The sequence below is a fragment of the Calliphora vicina genome, chromosome 1 (assembly GCF_958450345.1).
Source record: "Calliphora vicina chromosome 1, idCalVici1.1, whole genome shotgun sequence".
NCBI classification, from domain to species: Eukaryota; Metazoa; Arthropoda; class Insecta; order Diptera; family Calliphoridae; genus Calliphora; species Calliphora vicina.
Genome location: NC_088780.1, coordinates 154273572 through 154298727, shown reverse-complemented (window position 1 = coordinate 154298727; position 25156 = coordinate 154273572). Strand labels below are relative to the sequence as shown.

General features: G+C 28.4%; 2 protein-coding genes across 3 annotated transcripts in view; both read right to left on the bottom strand.

Annotated features, from left to right (window-relative positions):
• Positions 1 to 340: 340 nt before the first annotated feature.
• TwdlW (TweedleW) lies at positions 341 to 3320 on the bottom strand. Its single transcript, XM_065510400.1, has 2 exons — positions 3225 to 3320; positions 341 to 1618 (listed from the first exon to the last, which is right to left on the bottom strand). The coding sequence occupies exons 1-2, from the start codon at positions 3237 to 3239 to the stop codon at positions 635 to 637; spliced, it is 999 nt and encodes a 332-aa protein (XP_065366472.1). The 5' UTR covers positions 3240 to 3320; the 3' UTR covers positions 341 to 634.
• Positions 3321 to 20309: 16989 nt separating this feature from the next.
• Positions 20310 to 25156, bottom strand: part of CAH7 (Carbonic anhydrase 7) — a 29713-nt gene continuing 24866 nt past the window's right edge. For both annotated transcript variants that reach the window (XM_065516217.1, XM_065516218.1), the window contains 3 exons: positions 21855 to 22013; positions 21334 to 21791; positions 20310 to 21269 (listed from right to left, as the gene is read on the bottom strand). In XM_065516217.1, coding sequence (XP_065372289.1) covers positions 21075 to 21269; positions 21334 to 21791; positions 21855 to 22013 — 812 coding nt within the window. In that variant the 3' untranslated portion in view covers positions 20310 to 21074. The remainder of the gene's footprint in view (positions 21270 to 21333; positions 21792 to 21854; positions 22014 to 25156) is intronic.

Genomic DNA, 25156 nt, shown 5'->3' with positions numbered 1-25156 from the left:
AACCCGTACTATTCCATAATGTCAACGATCGGCCCTATGCTGCAATACCTGTTAAAAGGTATTTAGAATGAAGCGGTTGGGAAGTTTCCTCAATCCGCTTTATAGTCCAGACCATTCCCCGTCCGATCGATGCAGAACACTTTCTCTGGGATTCGCTTCACTTCAGAACAGTGTATCCGATATTGGCTTGGTTCGTTCTGGGCCTCAAAAGATGAGCAGATGTTTTTTATTTCTCCACTGAACACCCGGTAGTCTACTAAAATTTTGACAGGTTTCAACTGAAATATGCCTAATGAAAGATAACCTTGAAGATCATTAGTACAATAAAACTATACAAAAATCATTTTATATTTTAAATTATGGCAAGCAATTTTATTGTGAAGTTATTAATGAAAATTGTTCTAAAACAGTGAATTGAAACTTAAAACTAAAAATTCTTAAACATAAATGGGTTGGTTAAACATTTAAAACTAGTCAAAAATGTAACAAAAGACCAGATTGTATTAAAACCGCATCATTCAAAAAAACCGAATGATTGTGCTAGTGTAAAAAAAACGGATCGAATACAATCATCGTAACAGCTTTTTTAACTATTTAACTAAATAACAAAATTATCTAACAGTGAAGATCTTAATTAGTATTGATTTGAGGGTGGCAAGTAACCGTTGTTGTTCGACGACTGCAGAGCATTCACCAATTGTTGATCGTCATAGTGACCGCTTTGGATTTGCTGCTCTTGTGAGTTGTCCAATTGCTGTTGTTGTTGTTGCAGTTGGGTCTCTTCCTCTTCTTCTTCCTCAGAAGCATCCAAAGATCCAATAACAGAAGTAGCGGGAGCAATACCTTCATCAGTGATAGTGGTGGATCCACCCAAACTATCGTATTGAGATTGAATTTGACGCTGGGCATTGGCAGCCTCTTCGGGTGTACGATATTTGATGAAGAACACCTCAGGTTTGTTGATGGTTTGGGGAGAATCTTTGATGGCATCTTGCAAATCGGTGGCAGAGGTTTTCTTAGCCAAAACATAGACAACTGTTTTTTCTTCCTTAATCGCCTTGGCCAAATTGAGAGCGGCAGCTTTGTTGGTTTGGCTGGGGGTCTTAACGAACAAAACATTGTAGTGTTTGCGGGGTTGTTGTTGCAAAGCGGCTAATTCCTCATCGATTTCAGCCTGGGTTTCTTCGGGAGCCGAGTGAATGAAAAAGTTCTTGGTGACAATTGGTTTCTTGGGCATACGAACACGGGGACGATAACGACGAACGGGCTTAGTGTTGACAGCGGGTTGGAAACTGAACATCGAGGGGAAATCGGCTGGCATGGGGAGTTGCATAAACTGTTGTTGTTTTTGGGGTGCTGGATACCTTTGGTTTTGCTGCAATTGCAGTTGGGGTTGATTTTGATGCTGCAACTGAGATTGGGGCAAATATTGTGAGTTGGGCTTGAGGAAAGAGGAGGGAATTATGTTTTGAGTTGGATATTGGGGTTGCTGTTGTTGTTGCTGCTGTTGTTGCATGTAGTAAGCCGGTGGTGCAATATTGTTGCCATTATAGCTGTAACCCGATTTCAAACTAATGTCTGCGGTGGCCATAGCCAAGGTAGATGCTACCAAAATCGTCTGAAAGTAAATTGATTAAAGAAGAGAAGTGTTAAATTTTGATTTTAAAACTTGAATGTTAATTTGTTTAATAGAAAAACAAAAAATTGGAATAATGATAAGAAGCAAATATTGAATCTATAAAAAATAGTTTGTGGAACAAAAAAGTTATAAAATAAAAAAAAAAACAGCTTGTTGAGGCATACATGCATGTTTTATTTGAATATTTTAGACAGAATAACCGTTATAAAATTTAGAATTTTTATAATTCTTGGGAAAAGATTTTTAGTTTTCGATATAAAAAAAGCTTTTTTATAATAATGGTTTATCAATGGTATCAATATGGAAAATATTGTGTATAACAGTTTTTTCTATAGAAAATGTTGTGTATAACAGTTTCTTTCTATGAAAAATGTTGTGTATAATAGTTTTTTCTATAGAAAATGTTGTGTAGAACACTTTTTCCCTATAGAAAATGTTGTGTATAACAGTTTTCTTTATAGAAAATATTGTGTATAACAGTCTTTTCTATAGAAATTATTGTGTATGACAGTCTTTTCTTTAGAAAATATTGTGTATAACATTTTTTTATAGATAATATTGTGTATAACAGTTTTTTCTATTGAAAATATTGTTTATAACAGTTTTTTTTCTATGGAAAATATTGTGTATAACAGTTTATTTTATAGAAAATATTGTGTATAACATTTTTTCTGTAGATAATATTGTGTATAACAGTCTTTTCTATAGAAAATATTGTGTATAACAGTTTTTTATATATAAAATATTGTTTATAACAGTTTTTCTTATAGAAAATGTTGTGTATAACAGTTTTCTCTATGGAAAATATTGTGTATTACAGTTTCATCTCTAGAAAATATTGTGTATAACAGTTTTTTCTATAGAAAATATTGTGTATAAAAGTCTTTTCTATAGAAATTATTGTGTATAACAGTATTTTCTATAGAAATTATTGTGTATAACAGTTTTTTATATATAAAATATTGTTTATAACAGTTTTTCTTATAGAAAATGTTGTGTATAACAGTTTTTTATATAGAAAAAATTGTGTATAACAGTTTTTCTATAGAAAATGTTGTGTATAACAGTTTCTCTATAGAAAATGTTGTGTATAACAGTTTTCTCTATATAAAATATTGTGTATAATAGTCTTTTCTATAGAAAAATTGTATAAGAGTTTTGTACAGAACAAATTTGTGTATTTTCTATATAAAATTTTATATAATAATCGAATTTTCACATCGAATTTATTTTCAAAGAAAATTAGCTTTTTTTCCTAAAGCTCATGTTTTTATTTCTTTAAATCTGAAGCAGATTTGATTGTCTAAATCTAAGTTTTGCGACTTAAGCTCTTTTAAACTATTGCCACACAATTAATCCTTTTAAAGTCAGGATTGTTTTGGGATGAATTCTAGGACATTTTTATTTAATCCAATTATTTCATATTTTCGGGGTTTTTAAATTCTTATCACTATTTCTTGTAATTTTTATTTTATTTTCTTTCACTTAAAAACTTTTTTTTATTAAATTTTGTTCATAATTTATAATTAATTTTTTTCTTATTTCTTCACATTTTAATTGTTAAACAAATGAAACTTGAACATACCACAAAGATCTTCATGTTTAAGCTTGGGTTGAAGATTTAGTTTAGTTAAAGAAAAGCTGTGCTTTTTTAGTTGTTACTTGAAATGCTGTTGCTTGTTGACTGATGACCCATCTCTGCCCATCACTAGTTTATATACTAAACGAAAACCTCTTCAAAAAAAAAAAACAAACCTTTCAAAATCAAACAATAAACTTCTCTAATGTAAAAAACATAAAAGAAAATCAGTTTTAACTTTTAACAAAATTTTCAACAAAGTGTTTCAAATATTTGTAATGGTAGCCATATATTCATCTCTTTTCATTTTTTGACATTCATATTTGGAATCTTTATCATTTTGAAATTATAAAACTGACACACACACTTGCCTGCCTGCCTTTCTAATAAATTCGGGCTTGTTTTATTTAATTTATTATTGTTGTGGTTTTGTTTGTTTTTCTTGCAGCTATTTTAACAATTAAATTCAATTTTTAAAATTTGTTTTAAATTTGCATACATACTGTAACTTGAAATTAATATTAAAAAAAACCAGCCAAAAACAAAAACTTATTCCATCATAAAAAATTGCAATCATTTGAGAAATAATAAAATATATTTTAAATATAAATTAGTTGTTCCAGCTAAACAATAGGTTTAGTATTAATTTTAAATTTATTGTAACGAAATCAATGGGGTCTCGACGCATTTCAAACTTTTTAACAAAATTTTGTCACTTCATATTCATCAACGCCAGCATCATCATCATAAAAATATTAAAATAAACTAAACTATGTTAGTGTTGACGATATTGAGATTTTAATTGTTTTTTTTTTTTGTATAGATAAGTTTATAAATCTTGTTTTCAGTTTGTTAAATCATTTAATGTGTTGTCAACATTTGATATTTTTTGCATTTAAATTGTTTAAATCCATTTCAAAGATTTCATTTCTTTAGATTTTTATCTGCGTTTAGTTGTTAACAATAAAGTAATAAATCAAATTGGTCACCTAATAATTCTTTATAGAGTCTATTTATAACTTGAATAGCAAATGTTATTCTTATACAAATTATATGTTTAAATTTGCAAAATATGCGGATTATGATAAAACCTAAGTTTTTGCTAATAATTTAGTTAATAAACCAATGATTTAACAGTTAATCTGAATTAACAATTAGACAAAATTAATATTTGATCAAACTGGGTTATCATTAATCTCTCACCGCAGAGGTCAAAGGTGAAATTTTTAACAGAGTTCTTTGGATCTGAATTGGGTGAAATTGATGTTAACGACACGTGTTTTCGACATGCGAAAATTCAATTACCACATGAGAGATTTCCTGAACGCTCTCTCTGCGATAAGCTTTACTTCAGCACAGAGTATCCGAAATTGGCTTGATTCATTCATGGCCTCAAAAGATGATTACTTCTTTTGTTTCGGAATCCATATGTTACCAGAAAGATGGGAAAAAATCATAGCTAACAATGACCAATAAATTATTTATATTGTACGAATGTTTCAAAATAAAAGCTAAGTATTTCTTAAGTCATACACCCAATATCAAAAGAGAGAGAGTTTAAGAAATTCCAAAATCCAAAACGGGGAGTTTATCGATCGAGTTTATCTAAAATTGGAAATTAGCTCTTAGCCGCAGTTCAAATAAGGTTATAACATTTGTAAATCGGTCGAAAGGAAAGCGGCTGGACTCCAAGTACAAAAATAAGACACTAAAGTAACTAAATTCATATTAACTATGAAACTGGAATCAAATTCGTGTTCTGGAGTCCTGAAATATCTTTCGTAAATACATGTGTGATTAATATATCAGATATATTCATGAGAATTGATATTGGAAATCAGCAAAATCGGTCCACAATTGATATAAGAAAGAAATACCACTTCGATTGTTTCTTCTTGATCAATTAATGACAATCAGAGTTTTTACACAAAAATGAAAATAAACAAGTAAGAGTGCTATATTCGGCTGTGCCGAATCTTATATACCCTTCACCAAATTATACTTCAAAATTTTAAATATTTTTAGGTAAACAAAATTTAATTTTTTTTCCAGTTGTTTTTTTAATTTTTTGTAAAAAAAATTTTTCGATTATTTTATTTTTTTTTTTAAATTTAATTTTTTTTTTTTTAAATTTAAAAATTTTTTTTTTTAATTCTTTTTTTTTGTTCTTTAAATTTTTTTTTTTTTGAAAAAAAAAAATCGGGTTAAACATTTTTTGCCCGATTTTGACCCATTGTAGGTCCAACTTACTATGGTCTTATATACGTCGTTGCAAATGTCTTCGAAATATCTATCATTAGATATCCACTTTTTTTATCCAAAAAAAAATATAAGCTTGATATTCTATACTTTTATAAAATCCATAAAACTAATTCCAACTTATACTAACTTTAATACTTGTGGCCAATTAAATGAGCAAATTATCCCAATTTTGGAAGTTTTTTAAAAAAATTATTAAAAATATTTACACTTTAATGATGTTGAAGGTTCAATTATAAAAGATTTACTTTGAATAGATTTACCCCCATTTTCACAATATCTTTTTTTTGTATGAGAACTGTCAGTTTATCGACACGATAAAAAATAACCAGATATTGAGAAAATGGGGGTTAATTGTAAGTGAATTGTAAAAATTCCAGTTTTTTCACTTTTTTTTAAAGAAAAACAGCAATTATTTGCTAAATTTGATCGCTCACTGAGAAGAAAGTAAACAACTTAGTTGATTGATTTCTACAGCTAGTGATGTAGAATTTGATCTACTTTTACCCTATAGCTAAATTTATTATAAAAACTTTATCGGAAATGTTTGTCGGGAATTTTTGGGAATTTCTTCATAAGTTTTCTTCTAAAAGTTACAATATTCAGATACGTTTCGATGGCCAAATTTGTTGCTAATTGAATTATTCTATTATATCCATAGATTTTTTCAGTTCTAACAACAGATAGTCAGTTGGCAAAGAAGTATTACTATTGAAATAACCTAATTTTTTTCACTCAACTCAAGCCACAGCAGAAAAATTTGGTTATTAAGAATGAATCAAATTTAAAGTTTATGCTCTTAAACGATTACATCTTTTAGGGATATTCAATGATCATTATTCATATTTAGAGAAAACGAGTAAGAGATCTATATTCGCCTGTGCCGAATCTTATATACCTTTCACCAAATTATACTTTAAAATAAATTTTTTTAAATATTTTTAGGTAAACAAAATTTAATTTTTTTTAATTGTTTTTCAAAATTTTTTTTCGAAATTGTTTTTCCAAATTTTTTTAAAAAAAAAATTAAAATTTTTTTTTTAATTTTTAAATTTATTTTTTTTTTAAAAAAAGTTATGAGAAAAAAATTTTTTGATGAAAAAAAATTCGGGTTAAAAAATATTTTTCCTGATTTTGATCCATTGTAGGTCCAACTTACTATAGCCTTATCTACATCGTTGCAATGGACTTTGAAATATCTATTATTGAATATCCATGTTGTCTATTTTAATGACTTAGTAATCCATATATATATAAATAGGTCAAAAATCGAGGTTGTCCCGGTTTTTTGCTCATATCTCCGTTATTTATGGACCGATTTTGCTGATTTTAAATAGCAAACTTCTCGAAAGCATGTCTGACAGAATTATTCAAGATTTGGATCCCGAAGATATCTGGGGTCTTCAGAAAATTGATTTCAACAGACAGACGGACATGGCTTAATCGACTCCGCTATCTATAAGGATCCAGAATATATATACTTTATAGGGTCGGAAATGAAAAATGTAAAAATTACAAACGGAATGACAAACTTATAGGTGAAGGGTGTAATAATAACAATAATTGTGGTTCAAATTTGTTTATCTACAATCAGATTTACCATGGTCGAAATTCTTAAGTTTTTTAATTAAACTACGACTGTGACAATACCGAAAAAATTTTACTGGTTTTTGGTTTAATTTAGTGTTAAAAATTTCATGGGAATGAAATTTCTCGGGAAAGTAAAAAGTCCGGGAAATTAGGAACCCTAGTTGAAAATTATGTTATTTGAATGCAGTCGGAAAGTGAGATATTTGGATTACAAAATTTAATTTGTAAACGATTTAATTACATAAATAAGTTTCTATCTTAACTTTACTTTCAAAAATTATAAATTTTATCTCTTTATCAGTTTTTGGGTCTAATATTTTTTTTGTTTAAGAGTTAAATAAGAAAAACAAATTCGTTATTCGTTATTCATCAGCTTTTTTATAGTATCAATCAAATGCTTGTTAAATATTTATTTATTCGATTTGAGGTGATTTATATCTGGTACAAATCAGTAGATAAATTTACCTTCATTTCGATAATTCCAAATCAACAAATGATACATTCACTTTTTTAAACAAAATCTTGATAAACTATTTTGTTCTTGTATTAACTTATCAAATCCCAACAAAATGGCTAAAAATGAATGATCCGTGTTTTTGTGTCTGTTTAGCATTTTTTTGTATCGATCAACAAGTGTAATAAAACATTTAAGTTGATACCTGTCGATCATTGGATCATTTCTAGTTTGTCTTATTTATTAAAAAAAAATATCTAGAAAACGTATTTTTAAAATGTGCCAAAAATAAAGCAAATGGTTTTCAAATTTAAATCAAATGCATTTGTTTGTTGTTACATTTAATAATATTATTTTTTTCAAACATTGTTATTTAAATTTTTATTTATTTATTAATGCTCAAGGTGACAACGTCATCATCATTCATATAAAAAAAAACTAAATAAAGAAAAGTGAATTTTTATAGGTCATCCATAAATTAATGCTGTTAAATATACCTTTAGTAGAGCAAACAAAAAGGTTTCCCAAATTGTAAAGGCCAATGTCAGTTAGTTAGTCAAAGAAATAAGCAATAAATTAACAAAATGTTTTAGAAAATACCCTGTAATTAAATGATTTATTTTTTTTACATATTTTGATTGTTACATGGAATGTTACATATGAATCAGTAGGCTTTTTATGCCCTACACACCTACACAGAGTGTTCAAACTTAGTGGGTGAGCTTGTTACACGTTCTTAATTAGATATAAATTGGGGGTCAAAAGTTCGATTATAATGTGGAACAGTGATCGGCACAAACAGAACATGTAACATTATTAAATGTATTGTAATGTTGCATAAAACGAATAATGCGATTGTGTATATTTGGTTCCCTTTTAATCAAGATTAACTACCGTTACCGCTAAGCTGCTAAATACCGTTTCCGATATTCTATACATAATTTTAAATTATAAAAATAAAAATTTTTATGTTAATAATTGAGTTTTATGAAATCTACTGAATTTAAAATATATTACATACCAACATTCTTAACTTATTTTTAATTTATGTAAATTTTATTAATAAATTAATTCAGGATGAAATTACCGTTAACGAAATAACAGGAAATACCGTTACCGCTAAGTCACCGTTACCGAAATAAACCAAATTAGTGTTACCGTTACGTTTTTACGGTTTTGAATTGATAGCCAAATCTTGCATTTAATAAATTTAACGAATTTCGCTCATATTCGTATTGTATACATCTGAATATTTTTGCAAATTTAACTCAGTCGGACCTAGTAAACCTTTTAATAATGACCAATTATTTGAAAAATTTTCCCTGAATTCCTGGAAATTAAGAGATTTTTTTAAATTTTTTTGGGAAATTAGGAAACCTAGTAACTATCAACCTTATTGACATTCAAAAAAGGTTCGAAAGAATTAGTTCTTAATTAAATTTTTACAATAAAATAAAAAGAATTCATTACGAAGTAATTCGTAGGCTAAATTCTCTAGTATTGGTAATTGAATTCATTTATTTGAGCATTCATTCTTTATAGAATTAATTCCTTATTCAATCATTAGTTTTCTTAATTCAAATCCATATTAAGTAATTTTGTAATTATTTTATAAACTTTATTAAATAATTAAATTTTTCTTCAATTCAAATCTATTTCAAATAGGCTTTAGATCATTTTTATACCCACCATAAAAAAATATAGGGGTAACCACATCAAAATATTTATTGCATTTATTTCGCTATCAGCGAAAAATTGGTGTAACCCCAAACTATTTACTTAGGTGAGAAGGGGGATTTTAAATTGGATAAATATTTCTTTTTTTTGAATTTAATTCTTTTTGTGAACGTTATTTTAATAGTTTTATTTTTAATTTATAAACAGAACTTCCAAACTTAATATTATAGGAAAAAATGTGGGTTACACCACTTCTGCATTTATGATATTTTGTTCCAATTTAAAATAATAAACAGATTACATCACTTTAGGACAAGTTTATTGAGAAATCAGTCATAATACATTGTACAAGAGCTATTCATTATCTGTCTCTTCATAATACCCCTCATATCTGACACTGTTGGAGCGCTATGAAGTCCAACAATTCAAGTAGGTCCTTTTTCTTTTTTCAGCTATGGTTGGTCTTTCCAACGCATCTAGATGTGTTATGGTCACTGACTGCCTTTTTTATACCCTTCATCTTCGTGAGAAAGGTATATATAAGTTTGTCATTCCGTTTGTAATATCCACATTTTTCATTTCCGACCCTATAAAGTATATATATTCTGGATCCTTATAGATAGCGGAGTCGATTACGCCATGTCAGTCTGTCTGTCTGTCCGTCTGTCTGTTGAAATCAATTTTCTTAAGACAACAGATATCTTCGGGATCCAAATCTTCAATAATTCTGTCAGACATGCTTTCGAGAAGTTTGCTATTCAAAATCAGCAAAATCGGTCCATAAATAACGGAGATATAAGCAAAAAACCGGGACAACCTCGATTTTTGACCTATTTTTTATCTATATCTGGATTACTAAGTCATTAATATAGACAATATGGATATCTAATGATAAATATTTCAAAGACCATTGCAACGATGTAGATAAGGCTATAGTAAATTGGACCTACAATGGGTCAAAATCGGGAAAAATATTTTTTAACCCGAATTTTTTTTTCATCAAAAAATTTTGTTTGTCATACATTTTTTTTCCAAAAAAAAAAAATTTAAAAACTAAAAAAAAAATTAAAACAAATTAAAAAAACAAATTTTTTAAAAAAATTTGGAAAAAACTTTTTTTAAAAAATATTAAAAAACTATTTAAAAAAAAAATTAAATTTTGTTTACCTATAAATATTTAAAAAAAATTATTTTAAAGTATAATTTGGTGAAGGGTATATAAGATTCGGCACAGCCGATTATAGCCCCTTACTTGTTAACACTGATTTCGTTAAAGAGGACATCTTCATTGCAAGAATACTTGTAAAAAATTTAAAATTTATAGATTCATAGCCACTAAATTTTCAACCACATCATCTTGGTGTTATTATCCGAAATTTGTCTGTTGGTTATATTTTTTTTAAAGCGATTTGGAGAGAAAAAATCACTCTTCTTAAAAATGTAAAGCAATCCAATCCAATTTTTAGGTGTCCTCAAAAAGCATCAGACTCGTTCCAATCAAACATGTAGGCATCATCTGTCCCCATGTTGTCAATTACAAAGCAAAAAGTCCTAAGCTGTCTCATGTAAATTTGTGGCTGAACTAGTTCTGCTTTATTGGACTTGTTCAGAGTCATCATTGTCTGATGAGGGTGCTGGGGTTAGTAGATATTCAGAGCCAGATTCTTCAAAATCTCTAACTGTAACCAACATTGTTTAAGTACAAAGTTTAAGTTTAACTAACACATTATTTTAACTTGATTGAAGTACTTAGTATCATCCTCTTTGTCCATGATTTATTGCTATATAATTCTTTTACATATTTAAGTACTTGGGCATTTAACCTCTCAATTTGTATAATCTTTGACACAGACAGGACGAAATTTTGACGTAAGGTGCAGACAAACATAGTGTTGAAACGATTGTTTCAGCTCCATCTGCTTTTGAATACGAAAAGGTGGCTTACTCTACTTTTATATTGATAGTTGGTAATCTAAGGAATGTATGTGACACCAGAACAGCAACCAACAAAAATTGCGGGTTACACCACTTTTGCACTGATGGCCTGGTACATCCTGGATCCTCATAAGATTCTAAGACGATCTAGCTATGCCCATACGTCTGCCAGTTGAAAACATGGGCCCAAACGAAAGGAGTTAGCTTGCTGACATTTTTTAATTCCGAATTAAGATTTTATAGAATTAAGCTCAAACTGAATTTATTAATTCAAACCCCTGTTTATAGCATACCCAAATTGAATGAAAAAAATATTTACATTCAATTTGAATTAGATTTGTATTAGCAAAAGTTGGAATGAATTTTTCCAATAATAATTCCAATTAAAGCTTTTGAATGCAACTAAAGAATTTGTTTGGTTGGAAATGGTTTTATGGAATGAATTACACAGATTTAAATGAATTACATTAAAGAATTCATTACGAATTAATTCATTGTCTAAATTCCTTAGTACTTCAAAAGGTATTGAATAAATTCCTATAAGAATCTAGTCTTAAACGAATCAGTTTCTTATTGAATCATCACAGTTTTCATTTATTATTAATGAAAACACAAAATAAATGAACAACAAATATTGTCATTTAATTGGGATTAGATTTGAATTAACAACAAACTAACCATTTAAAGGTTTAAAGAATTTTATTAGGAATTAATTCAACAATGAATGAATTATATTTAAAGAAAAGCCTTTCATTCCAAGACTAAAGATTTTTCGTTAGAGATGGTTTTATGAAATGAATTGCTAACAGTTTTAAGTTCAGAATTAAGATGTTAGTGAATTAAACTTAAATGGATTCGAAGCTTTAAATTCCAGTACATTTCCACTGAACTTCATACCAAAAATGATATTTTAAAATCGCTACGACTGAATGTAGCAATCTATTTATTTAACCGATGTCCCGGGGATGAACAAGAAGTTCATACAAATTATGAAATGATAAATACCTGTTCAGATTCAAGATATCAAGAAAGTGTATAACATATTATGATATCTTAATGTTCTCTTTATGCCGACCTTTGTTTTAAATTAATGTAAAACAAATTAATTTTACATTTCCTTAAAGATAAAATTATGAAATATCTTAAAAAAAACACTCACAAAATCTACATATTTAAACCAAATGCCCAATTGTTTAAAAAAAAATCCCCGGTTACAATTTCCCAATACCTAATAAATCATATTGAAAATTGTGTAAAAAGTTCAATGTTTCTTAATATTTTAATATGAACTTCTTTTGTTTTAGTGGATTTTGGTGGCCAGTTAAAATGTAATTAATATGTCAAATTCTACTTCCGAATATCATAAACTTAATTAAATTGCTGATTGTTTTATGATCTTTCTCACGCTAATTTAGCTATCAACTCCAATAAAACAAACAAACGAAAAGAGACAAAATATTTGAACTTAGACATAAACATTTTATTAATGTTAAACAAGTTGTTTATTTGGATTAATAAATAAATAATTCAAATAAATAAACAAAACAAACCCAAAAAGAAGAACAAAAACAACAAATTTTGAACTGTTATAGATACATAGATTTCAATCTTATTTAGTTTTTATTTATTTCACATGCGTTCATTTTGTACGAATGGCGTTTGATAAAAAGTGAATTCGTTTTGTGCGTTAAATGAATATTAAATTAAGTCAACTGTTTAATGGCTGTCACATCCAAGAGCAACAGAGAGAGAGAGAGAGAATTTTTTCATTTTATTTATATCAGCATTTCTATTTTTATTAAAAACAACTAACTGTTTATTTGAAAAAAAAAAAACATTTAGAGATTGAAAGCTAGATATTATATACAAATATTCTACTTAAATACCTATAAGTATTTTTAAACTTATTGTTTTGATTCATTTTGATAATTTCTTTGGAAAGGTGTCAAACCACTTAACTCTATATTTATTTATTATGATTTGTAAATCAAAAATATTTATCTCAATCTTTCACTTTCATTAAATTTAAAGGTGATGCTTGAATTTGATTTCAAATTGATTGACTATTTTTTAATAGCTATAGTTTGCTGCTATTAATCGTCCAATATTAAAACACAAATTTGCATAATTACTTTAATTTATTTTATTTTCGTCTTTATCTGCTGTTTATATAAACATTTTAATGAAAACTGTTTTTTAAAAAGACTTTCGATATGTAAAATGATTATGTTATTTGTAATAAATTGTAAAAGTTCAGATAAAAAAAACACAACTGTTAATTTGTTGAAAATCACACTCTAATCTATTGTAATTCTAATATAATTGTCTGCCAACATTAATAATAAAAAAAAGGTTGTAAATTAAGCTATTAAGTTTGTATTGGAATGGGTGTAAGGGTTTGTAGAATTCAGATAATAGAGCTTAGAATTCAGATAATAGAGCTTGCTGTCTTTGTCTCAATTGTTGTAAGTAATATTTCATTGTAGAAATTACATTGATAAAGCTGTTTAAAACAGCCGCAGATGGAAAAGTATCCTATCTGCTACAACCTTTGTCAGCACACTTCTTGACGAAGATCACAGTGGATCGGAAAATGTACATACATACTAGATCGTTATTTAATTCCCATTTTTTTTAAATGTTGTTGTTGCTTTTTAAAAAATTTATTTTAAAATCTCAATATTTCGTCATCAGTCGGTGAAAAAAATTGTTGAAAATAGGTGAAAAATTCGCGGTCTTTGCTTATATCTCAGAGATTTGGTGGTCGATTTTCTCGAATTTCAATAGCGACCTATGTGGGACTATGGATATTGAAGTATCAATAACGTATTAAAGTTATTTGGGGGCTTCGGAAAGTTGATCCTCTATCTATAACGATCGCAAATGAAAAATTTAGAAATTGCAAACGGAATAACAAACTAATTTACATCCTTTGGCATTGTGAAGGGTATAAAAATATGAAATTTTTTAATAAATGTTTAATTTGCTTGTTGATTTATTTGAAATTTGCTGATATTCAAAAATCAAATACAAATTTAGAACATACCAGAGCATCGAATGAGCTTGATTCACTAAAATCTTAATTCGGAATTTAAATTGACAGCCATTCATGCCATAAATCCATTCCCAACATCTAATTCTTTAGCTTCATTCAAAGACTTTTATTTAAATAGAATTCATTCAACCTTTGAATGATTAATTTTTTGTTAATTAAAATCTAATACAAATTGAATTACACTATGTTTGCTTCATTCAATTTTGGTTTTGTTTTTAATCGTTTACAAACTGAATTGAAAATACTTGACTTATGGATTTTTGTAATAGATTTGAATTGAGTCTAAATTTAATCATTCAATATATTTTTAAAGCTCATTTGTAATGAAAAACAAGTAAGAGAGCTATATTCGGCTGTGCCGAATCTTATATACCCTTCACCAAATTATACTTTAAAATAAATTTGTTTAAATATTTTTAGGTAAAAAAAATTTAATATTTTTTTTTAATTGTTTTTCAAAATTTTCAAAAAAAAATTCGGGTTAAAAAATATCTTTTTTTCAAATTTTTTTTTTTTAAATATTTTTTTTAGATATTTTATAATTTTATCTTTAAGGAAATGTAAAATTAATTTGTTTTACATTAGTTTAAAACAAAGGTCGGCATAAAGAGAACATAACATTTTCATACACTTTCTTGTCATGTTATAATCTGACCAGGTATTTATTGTGATTTCAGTTTTTCATGGTGGCAATGAATCCTGAACATTGGTTAAAAAAAATTATGACAAAAAAAATTGTTTGATGAAAAAAAAATTCGGTTTAAAATTTTTTTTCCCGATTTTGACCCATTGTAGGTCCAACTTACTATAGCCTTATCTACATCGTTGCAATGGACTTTGAAATATCTATCATTAGATATCCATATTGTCTATATTAATGACTTAGTAATCCAGATATAGATCAAAAATAGGTCAAAAATCGAGGTTGTCCCGGTTTTTTGCTCATATCTCCGTTATTTATGGACCGATTTTGCTAATTTTAAATAGCAAACTTCTCGAAAACATGTCTGACAGAATTATTGAAGATTTGGATCCCGAAGATATCTGGGGTCTTCAGAAAATTGATTTCAATAGAAATTACAAACGGAATGACAAACTTATATATACCCTTCTCACGAAAGTGAAGGGTATAACAACAACAAAATATAAAAAATTAAAAAATTTTGTTTTCATGAAAATTCTCGCCATAGAGCGGAAACTAGAAAAAAACTCAAACAAAAAAATTATTCAAAATAATCACACATACGAGTGTTGTTTTTGTTTTCATATAGTTTTTTCTACTAATACATACTCACCACTTAGGTTTTTGACAATTGAGTTAGGTCTTTGACAGGAGAGTTTCCGTTCTATGTCTATTCTCTATGATTCTAGCGTCGATTTCATTTATTTGTATTTGAAATTTTTGATATTTTATTTTTGTTTTTCATATAAACTTTTACTTAAAGCCGAGATTTATAAAATAAGTCGCAAAATTTATTTTGATTTCAAAAATGGTATTAAATATTAATTCATTCAAACCTTTGGAACATACCAACCCCTAGAATTGTATATCTTACTGTAAACAATTCTAAAAAGAATTAACAATAACATATTTTTACTGATACTTTATAATGACTACCACATACCTTCTGAATTACTTAGAAGTGATTTTGTAATGCTAGCTTATAATCGAACGAGATATTGCAAATAATTACCTTGATGTATATTAATTTTATTAAACACAAAGGATGAAAAGAATTAATTTTTAATTAAAAATCAAATTTCGAAATAATTCATAGGCTTAATTCCTTTATACTTTAAAGTTTCAACATATTGGCCCATAATCATAGTCAAACACTAAAGTCGTTTCTTTTTAGAAACAACTTTAAAATAAAAACCTGCTTTTAATTATTTTGCAACTATAGTCAAAATTAAAGTGTGTTTTAAATTGAACCGACTTTAACTGGGTGCCACCTCAAATGTAGGAAATGTTTTCATACAATATACAAAAAAAAAGGTAAACAATGAAAGTAACAGCGAAAACTAAAGAAAAATCAAATTGTGGTGGAAAAAATAAAATTAATATCATAATTAGGATATTTTGGTTCTAATTTTATTGATAACTGTTCAATAATTGTAAAATCTCTGCCAATATCTTGTAACATAAACATTTTTGACTTGTTGTCGAACTTTTTTACTTGAGGAAGAACAGCTGCTGCTGTTGTTAAATGAGTTAAAAACAGCTCCAGCTGGTTTTATATTTACAGTCGACTTTAACGTCAAAAGTATATTTTATCTTGTCTATGGTAGACCTAAAGTCCACTCTTAAGTAAAGACGACTTTATTTCTCTTAAAATATACTTTATTTCTGACGGGGATTATGGGCCATTGAATTCATGGCTTTCAAATTGATTTTTTTATAGAATTAATTCTGTATTGAATCATTTAATTTGCCTTTAATTCAGTTATATTTGGCTTCATAAAATACTTAAGTATGTATAGATGACGACTAGGTAGGTAACTAAGTTCCAAAAACAAATTGAATGAAGAATAGCTATTTTCATACAATTTGGATTAGATATGAAATAATAAAAATTTAACCGTTCAAATGTTGAATGTATTATATTACGAATTAAATCCATTATGAATGAAAAGGTTTTTTGGAATTATTTAGTTGGGAATGGATTTATCGAATGAATTGCTGACATTTTGTAACTCTGAATTAAGATTTAAGTGAATTAAGCTTGAACTGAATTAATTAATTCAATGTTCTGCAACTGCAGATAAATTATATTACTTGGTAATGAAAATTATTTGTTAAATACATATGTATTTTCCCTAAAAAATATGTGGTCCATAAAACCATACAAATCAAATCAATGCCTTAAAAATATTTAGAGTTAAAAAATAATAGGCATGTTCACTAACTAAAAACTATTACAAATTATTTAAAATTTTTCAAAAACATGAAACATTTGTTACATTAATAGTTTTTTGTAAGTTACCTTTGAAATTCTTTTCAAATTTGTTGGTTTTATTTTCTTAAAGTGGACATAATATAATTAAAATAAGTATATCATACTTTTCTTTCCCCAATGGCTAATTAATTATTGGAATTTAACGCCACAAATTAAATTTACTTTTTTTCTTGTTTTATTGATTTTTCAAAATGAAATAAGAAAAACAAAATGTATTGCCTATGTTAGTGCAACATCATAATTATTTTAAATTTGCTCCTAAAAGTATGCCCTTAATTTTGTGTGTTCACACAATAACAGTGTTTCTTTAGGTGAGAAATGTGAAAATATATTTATTAACAATAAAACGATCATATTTTAAATGATTATTATTACAACGCAAGAAATGGAATATAATACTAATAATCAAATACTTTTATGAATGTTATTAAGTAATTTAAAAGAAACTAGTTTTTAATTTATTTAATTTTATAAATTTTTAATTGAAATTTTTTGAGATATGTGCAGATATGCATGTAAACTTTTGTGAAAAAAAATTTAAAAAAAAACTTTTGTGAAAAAATATACCTTTCCTTATTGTACAACCGAATTTCTATATATACGTCGCACAGTGGCTCAGTATCCTTTTTAATCGGCCAAAACTCTCTAACTTTTGAATCATTAGAGATATTTTAAAATTTTTTTCTGATGGAGAGATATTTTCTTGAATTTTTCTCCAATTTTAATTTCATTAAAATCAGTCCAGCAGTTGTTGAGAACTACAAGGCTAAAGTTTAACTTTTAATTTTTTATAGCATTTAGCACGAAAATGCGGATTTTCTGTTTTTTGAATCAGCTTAACTTATAAAAAAGTTATAAGCAGATAAAAACCAGTAAGAAAGTTTGATAGGTCTTGACCCAACACTAAGTAAATGAGCAAAAACATTTTTCTCATTTTGGACCGATCGATCACCTTGAGATCATGCCGCGTAATTTATTTCTATGTGAAACCTATTTTTGCTAAATTATATTTGGATTTCTACATTTTTAAGAGATTTATGCTCATTAAAGTGATTTTCAGAAGGGAGCTATGATATATTATAGACCCTTCATCATAAAATGAGGTGGCAGGATTCTATAGTTTCTATAGGCTTCGTCCTTGTTGAACAGTTAAAATAAAAATTGACAAAATTGTGGGAGTAATTGAATTCAAATAGAAAAAGTGTTCTACAGCTTTATAGAAGGAGTTGTTGTAGAGTAATGAAATTTGGCATTGGGCTATATGTCATAAACATAAGACAAAATTGAGATTTTTGGCAAAATCGGCCCAAGGATAATGGTACCTCCCATATATCCTTAAGAACGAAAATGTCAGTAAAACATTTCTAGTTGTCAATAGGCAAACAAAATGTGGTACAGTTACTAAAAACCAACGTGCTAATTTCCTAACTGTTTTTTTTCACAAGAAAAAGGACTCTATAAATCCTATATATCGTTATTGAAAAATTGGCTCTTTGGTTATAGAAACTTTTATTTTTATAAAGTAGGAGCAAGGTAACACTTAAATCCTGTATATCCTTTTGTAGAAATACCTAAAATTTAATACAATTTCACATTTTTGTAATTAATTGTTTTTACAAAGAAGGAGTTGTTGTAGAGTATGTAGAACACTTTTCATATTTTTGTAATTAATTTTTTTAAAAATAATTTAAATGCCTTATATTTGTACTTACAGTGACCGACAAAATTTTACATACGACCATTATTTTCGTAACTCGCGGACTTCTAAATCATAATAATTAAAATTAATGATGCAAAAAAATATCGCTAAATTTATAATTAATTTAACTTTTATTCACAAAAAATTAAAAAATATGTTGACAAAAGTCTACATACGATCTGTACACTAAATAAACATTTTTCAGCGAATACAAATTTTCATTAAATTCAATATTTCGTTGGGCCACTACGGGCATCTACAAGCGTCTGGTCATCGAGCAACTAAATTTTCCAGTTCAACGGACGTTATATTTTGCCATTCTTCTGGAAGGTTCTCTTTAACATTGGTGCACAAGTAATGAGATGTTTTCGGATCTTCCGTTGTAGAATTTCCCACACGTGCGGGCTTTTAGTCAATCTTTGACAATTTGAGACCAATGTTTCGGATCGTTATCTTGCTGAAAAATCCAACTTTAACCAAGAGTTAAAATATCAACGGATGCTCTCAAATTTAGTTCCAAAATGGATTTGTACTGATAACGATCCATATTATCCTCAATAAACACTAACTTTCTCACTCCAGAAGCAGCGACAGTACCCCAAACCATCACACTGCCATCACCATGCTTAACTGTAGCGAGTAAGTTTTTCGGATCCATTGCTGTATTTGTTTTGCGCCATACTTTATCTCTCCCATCACTTCCAAATATGTTATACTTCAATTCATCAGTGAAGTTTGCGATCCGTTCGCTAATTTACGAGGAGTTCTGCTTTAATTACCATTATTATTTAAGGATCTTTTGAATTGTTGGTGGATGAACAATAACTTCTGATCTTGTTGCGAGTTCTTCGGCCAATTTTGTGGTATTTACTTTTGAGTTTTTGTTGACTTCTTTTAAAATGAAGATTACATCTCTACGATGTAGTTTCTTTGGGCGACCACTTCGCAGCTTGTTTTTAACTCTACCAGTGTTTTCAAAGTTACTGAATATTATTTGAACTGTAGACTTAATAAATTGCATGCTTATCTGTTAGTATTAAAAAAATGTTTTTTTTATTGTTTTTTATGAATAATTTTGCAAGTTTACATTGCAACAACATTTTTTTTGGTGCATAGCAATAAAAATAGATTTAAAAAAAAACTGCATTATTATTTTTTTATTTACCGGGTTTTTCCTAATAATGTGGCAAAAATTGTGGTCGTACGTAGACTTATGTCGTACGTAGACTTATGTCGACCACTGTACATATATTCCAAAAATATGCTCAACAATGAAAACGCTCTTATCTCTCCAAATAATGCTCTTAATAGGCCCAAATTATCAGCTGTCAAACTGTTTTTTATTTTTAGAGCTGAATTAAAATCTTGAGTGAAATTTAAGACTTTCTTTATAACATATCAAATGAATTTGTTTGAGAATAACAAATATAAATCCCAACATTCACATTTCTAAATAAAACATCTCTTCTTATTTTATTGAGTAACTTTATTTAGCTAATTTTATTAGTTTTTCATTAACATGTATTCTTTTGTTTTAAATTTATTACATTCAATATTACAATAATTGATTGATTGACTAGTTAAAACTTTATAAAATTTTCCAAAAATATAAATTTCATTTCATTTTACACACTAACAACACTTAAGACAAAAATAAATATAATTTTATATGTTTTTTGTTAAAAATAATCGATGTACATGAACAATATTTGAGACATAAATTTATGACGATAAAAATGCAAGTTTTATAAAAAATATATATGTAAATATAAATTATTAATAAAATAAGAGTAATCAAAGCCAGCTTTGAAATAATGAATTCACAGAGATTTTCAAGTGAATATTTTGTAATGATCAACATGTATAAATATTTATTTATTTAGTATGTTTTTTGTAGTAGCACCAAGTGTTAAATTAAATGCCAAATACTTTAAATTGTATAAAGCTTGTTTAAAAACTTAAAGCTTTTTTAAAAAGCTTTTGAGTTTTGGATATGGTAATTGCTAGCAACTAACTGTGATTACCCTTAATCTAGTTACATAAAAAAAGGAACAACAGCAATACACACTACACATAAATTATTTTTTTTTATATATTGCTAGTATTTTTTGATTTTTTTTCAATTAATTTCAACAATTAAGGTTATCTTTGGTTATATAGATAATAAGAGAGCTTTATGCTAATTTGAGCTTAATTTCAAATTAAACTACAAAGGAGTAGTTAGTACAAATTAGTACAAATATTTAGCACATAATACCATAAAAACAAGGCTTATTAAGGAGGTTTGTAGAGTGAAAGCAGCAGCACCAGAACGGTTATCATTTGAGGCTACAATAATGGCACGATTGTTGGTCTCTTGTATGGCACGATAGTTGTTGATTAAGTTTTTGCCTTGATCGTATTGCAGAGCTTTGAAAGCTTCAACCTGTAAAACAAAAAAAGTAATTAGATTTTTGCTTACAATTTGTTGTATTTTTTTAATAATTTACCTGATCTATGGTCACTGGATAAGTTTCAGCCATTATAATCCATGTCACTGCCTCAGCACAGGTGGGTGTGGTCAGGGAACCCTCATAAATAATGTAATTCTTGATTTCCGGCAAAAGATCCTCAATCTCAAAGTTAGTCTCAATATTAATGGGCTTATTGATGTCATCGTAATCCTTAATCTTCTCGAAATCATCTAAAATATCATCAATAGCCTCATTACGTTCCATCGATGCATGATACAACACACCCACCACAGTAATGCCATCCTTATGTTGAGCGGCCACAGTCATATTCTCATACTTGACATTACGATGCACCATATGCATTTCAAAGGGATAACGTATATTATCAATGGTATGCTCTGACCACCAATGAAAATGTGCTTGCTCCAAAACATAATCGTTCTTCAAGGGACCACCTCTCAGTTTTAACTTCAAATCGAAATTGAAAAGTTGCACTAGAAAGATACATTTTTTTTATTTAGTTTATTTTCTATATAAAAATAATGCTGCCAACTTACCCGAATGACCAGTATTGACCAAGGCTGCTTGTGTTATGGTCTTATCATAATTTTCACCCTCTAATTTGTCATAAACTCCCTTGACGGCTCCTCTTAAACTCAAATTAATAGGCGATTGTCGTTTACCTTTGTCGCACATGCCACCCCAATGTGGAAATTCTACAAATGAATAGAACAGCAAGCAATTGTCATTTTGTTAATTTTAATAAATTTGTGTGCTTTGTAAATTAAAGTGATTGCAATCATTAATGTATTTAACTACTAAATTCTTTTTAAAAGTAAATGAATGATTTTTTAGGTTTTGCAAACAAATCGTGACACTTTTAACACACAAAAACAACTCGATTTGTCTTCATAAGGGTTGGCACAGTGTTTTGAAAGTAGATTTTAAAAATAGATATAATAATCGTGGTTGTCATAGAATCCAATAATTGTCGGAATCGGTTTTGAAAACGACAAAAAGGTACATTTGTCTTATGAAATCTAGACAAATGTACTTTTTCCGATTCCGACAATAATCGGATTCTGTGACAACCCCGAATAAATAAACCATAAATCTAAAAATTTTAAAGTTTAATATTTTGACTTAAGTACAGATTTTGTGTGACTGTTCCACTACAATGCTTCGGAACGACCAGAGTCTCACTCAACTCAGTGACAGCAATATTAATCGAAAGTTTATTCCTTAGAATAAACTCTTAACAAAAGTAGAATAGTTTCAACAACAACTGTCACCGAACTATTTTATCGATGATATATGGTCATCGCTGATAACTGAATTAGCTTTGAATCTACATCAGTGATCGGCCCGCATAACTGCCAGGGGTAAACATGATCTGTTATTTATATGTCAACAAATTATAAAAAAGAAACAAAAATCAATATTAATAGCAGAGAAATAATGAAAATATGCATTTCCATGTTGTCTTTATACCAATCACTGATCTACATATGTAGATTACAAACAGTCTGTTTGGTAGTTCAATGTATACAAAGAGTCAATTACGTGACTAGTTCCTTAACTGGATGCAACCCAATATAAAGATAAAGAATTATTTTCAAACTCTCGTTTAAATATGGAAGTTGAACTGACCATTTCTTATTTACTTGTTGTGAGTAGTTTTCCGGATTTTTTTGTCATTCCCGGGAAATAACCACAAGTTATCTAAAAGGTTCTAGAACCAATTAATTAATCTCTGATTTTATTTTAAATAGTCGCTCTCTGAACTAGTTCTAGGGAGGCTTATCGAAACAATCACACATTATTCAATTATATACCAAAAAGTTGTTTCGGAACTAATAAGTGATCATAGAACTGGTCTGAAACCAGTTCTGACAACTAGTTATAGAACAAGTTTTGAAAATTATCTTGGTCAAAATTAAGTCTGTCAATTACGTGACTAGTTCCTTAACTGGTTAATTTATGCAACGTAAGACATTCATTCCCAGTAAATATTAAAAAAAGTTTGTGCCAACACAACGTCATAGCCTGTGTAATTTGAAAAAAAAAAGTGACGCTGAAGCACACCGATTGATCACCAAAACTTATGGTAAATGTGTTCCATCGGTTTCAACGTTTGATCGGTTCAGAAGTGGTGATTTTGACACGGAAGACAAAGATCGCCATGGTCATCCAAAAACTTTTGAAGACCAAGAATTGGAGACATTAATTCATGAAGATTGTTGTCAAACTCAACAAGAGCTTGCAAAATCATTGGGAGCTACTCAAGCTGCAATTTCCAGACGCTTGCGAGCAGCAGGATTCATCCAAAAGCAGGGGAATTCGGTATCATACCAATTAAAGCCGAGAGACCTTGAAAGACGATTTTGCATGTTCGAAATGGTACGCGAACGCTATAAAAGAAAATCATTTTTGCGCCGATTCATTACTTGCGATGAAAAATGGATCCTTACGATAGCCCGAAGCGAAAGAGATCGTATGTGAAGCACGGCCATTCAACCGAATAGACACCATCCCACTCGCATCCCACTAAGCGACCAAATAGGTCTTAGAGAAAAAGACATAAGCTTTCTTTTGAACGGAAATTTTTTTTAAAAAAATTTTGGAAAAAAGTTAGATTTTGCCAAAAAATAAAAAAAAAATAAAAAATCTTCAGTTACAAAATATTTATATTGATAGATATCCCACTCGCATCCTACTAAGCGATCAAAAAGGTCTTCAAAGAAAAAATCTAAGCTTTCATTTGAGCAAAAAAAAAAATTAAACAAGTAAGAAAGTATAGTCGGTCAAACCCGACCATGTAATACCCTACACTAAGTAAAAGAGCAAAAACATTTTTCTTTTAAAATTTCAATAATTTATATTTTTGAGTGATTTTCGGAAGTGGACCTTATATGGGAGCTATGACCAATTATGGACCGATTACCATGTGATTTATGTCTATATTAAAGTTAACTATGTTGAATTTTGTGTGTATACCAACATTTTTAAGCGATTTATACACGTTAAAGTGATTTGCTGAAGCGGATCTATATGGGAGCTATGACTAATTATGGACCGATCGTAACAAAATTTGGTGACATGAATTTTGTATATATAAAACTTATTTTGAGCGAAATTTGTGGACATACATGTATAAATTAAATATTTATGACCGATAAAGTCCAATTTCGGAAGGACATTTGTATGGGGGCTAGGTGAAATAATGGACCGATTTCAGCCAGTTTCAATTGGCTTGGTCCTTGTACCGAAAAAATAATATGTACCAAATTTGATCGAAATATGTTCAAAATTGCGATTTGTACTCTGCGCACAAGGTTTACATGGACAGCCAGTCAGACGGACGGACATCGTTTAATCGATTCAGAAAGTGATTTTAAGTCGATCGGTATACTTTAAGGTGGGTGTTAGACTAATGCACAAACGCATTATACCCTCCCCGCTATGGTGGTGTAGGCTATAAAAAGGGGTCCATTTCGAAAAAAATGTCAACAAAGTTTTTGATCTTGCAAAAAAAAGTAAAAAATTTTATGTTTTGAGTTACAAAACATTTATTTTGATAGATATCCAACTTGCACTCCACTAAGTGACCAAAGAGATCTTCAAGGAAAATATCTAAGCTTACTTTTGAGAGAAAAAAAGAAGGGCCCATTTTGAAAAAAAAGTCAAAACAGATTTTGATTTCCGGAAAAAAAATATTAACATTTTTTTTTACTTTTCATTTTTTTTTTCGAAAGATTGAAGAAAGCTATCTAAAATATGTGGGACAGATTTTGCTAAGAACAATAGGTAATAAGTTACACCTGCTTGCCCAAAATTTCGACCGATCTTGTTGAAAAAT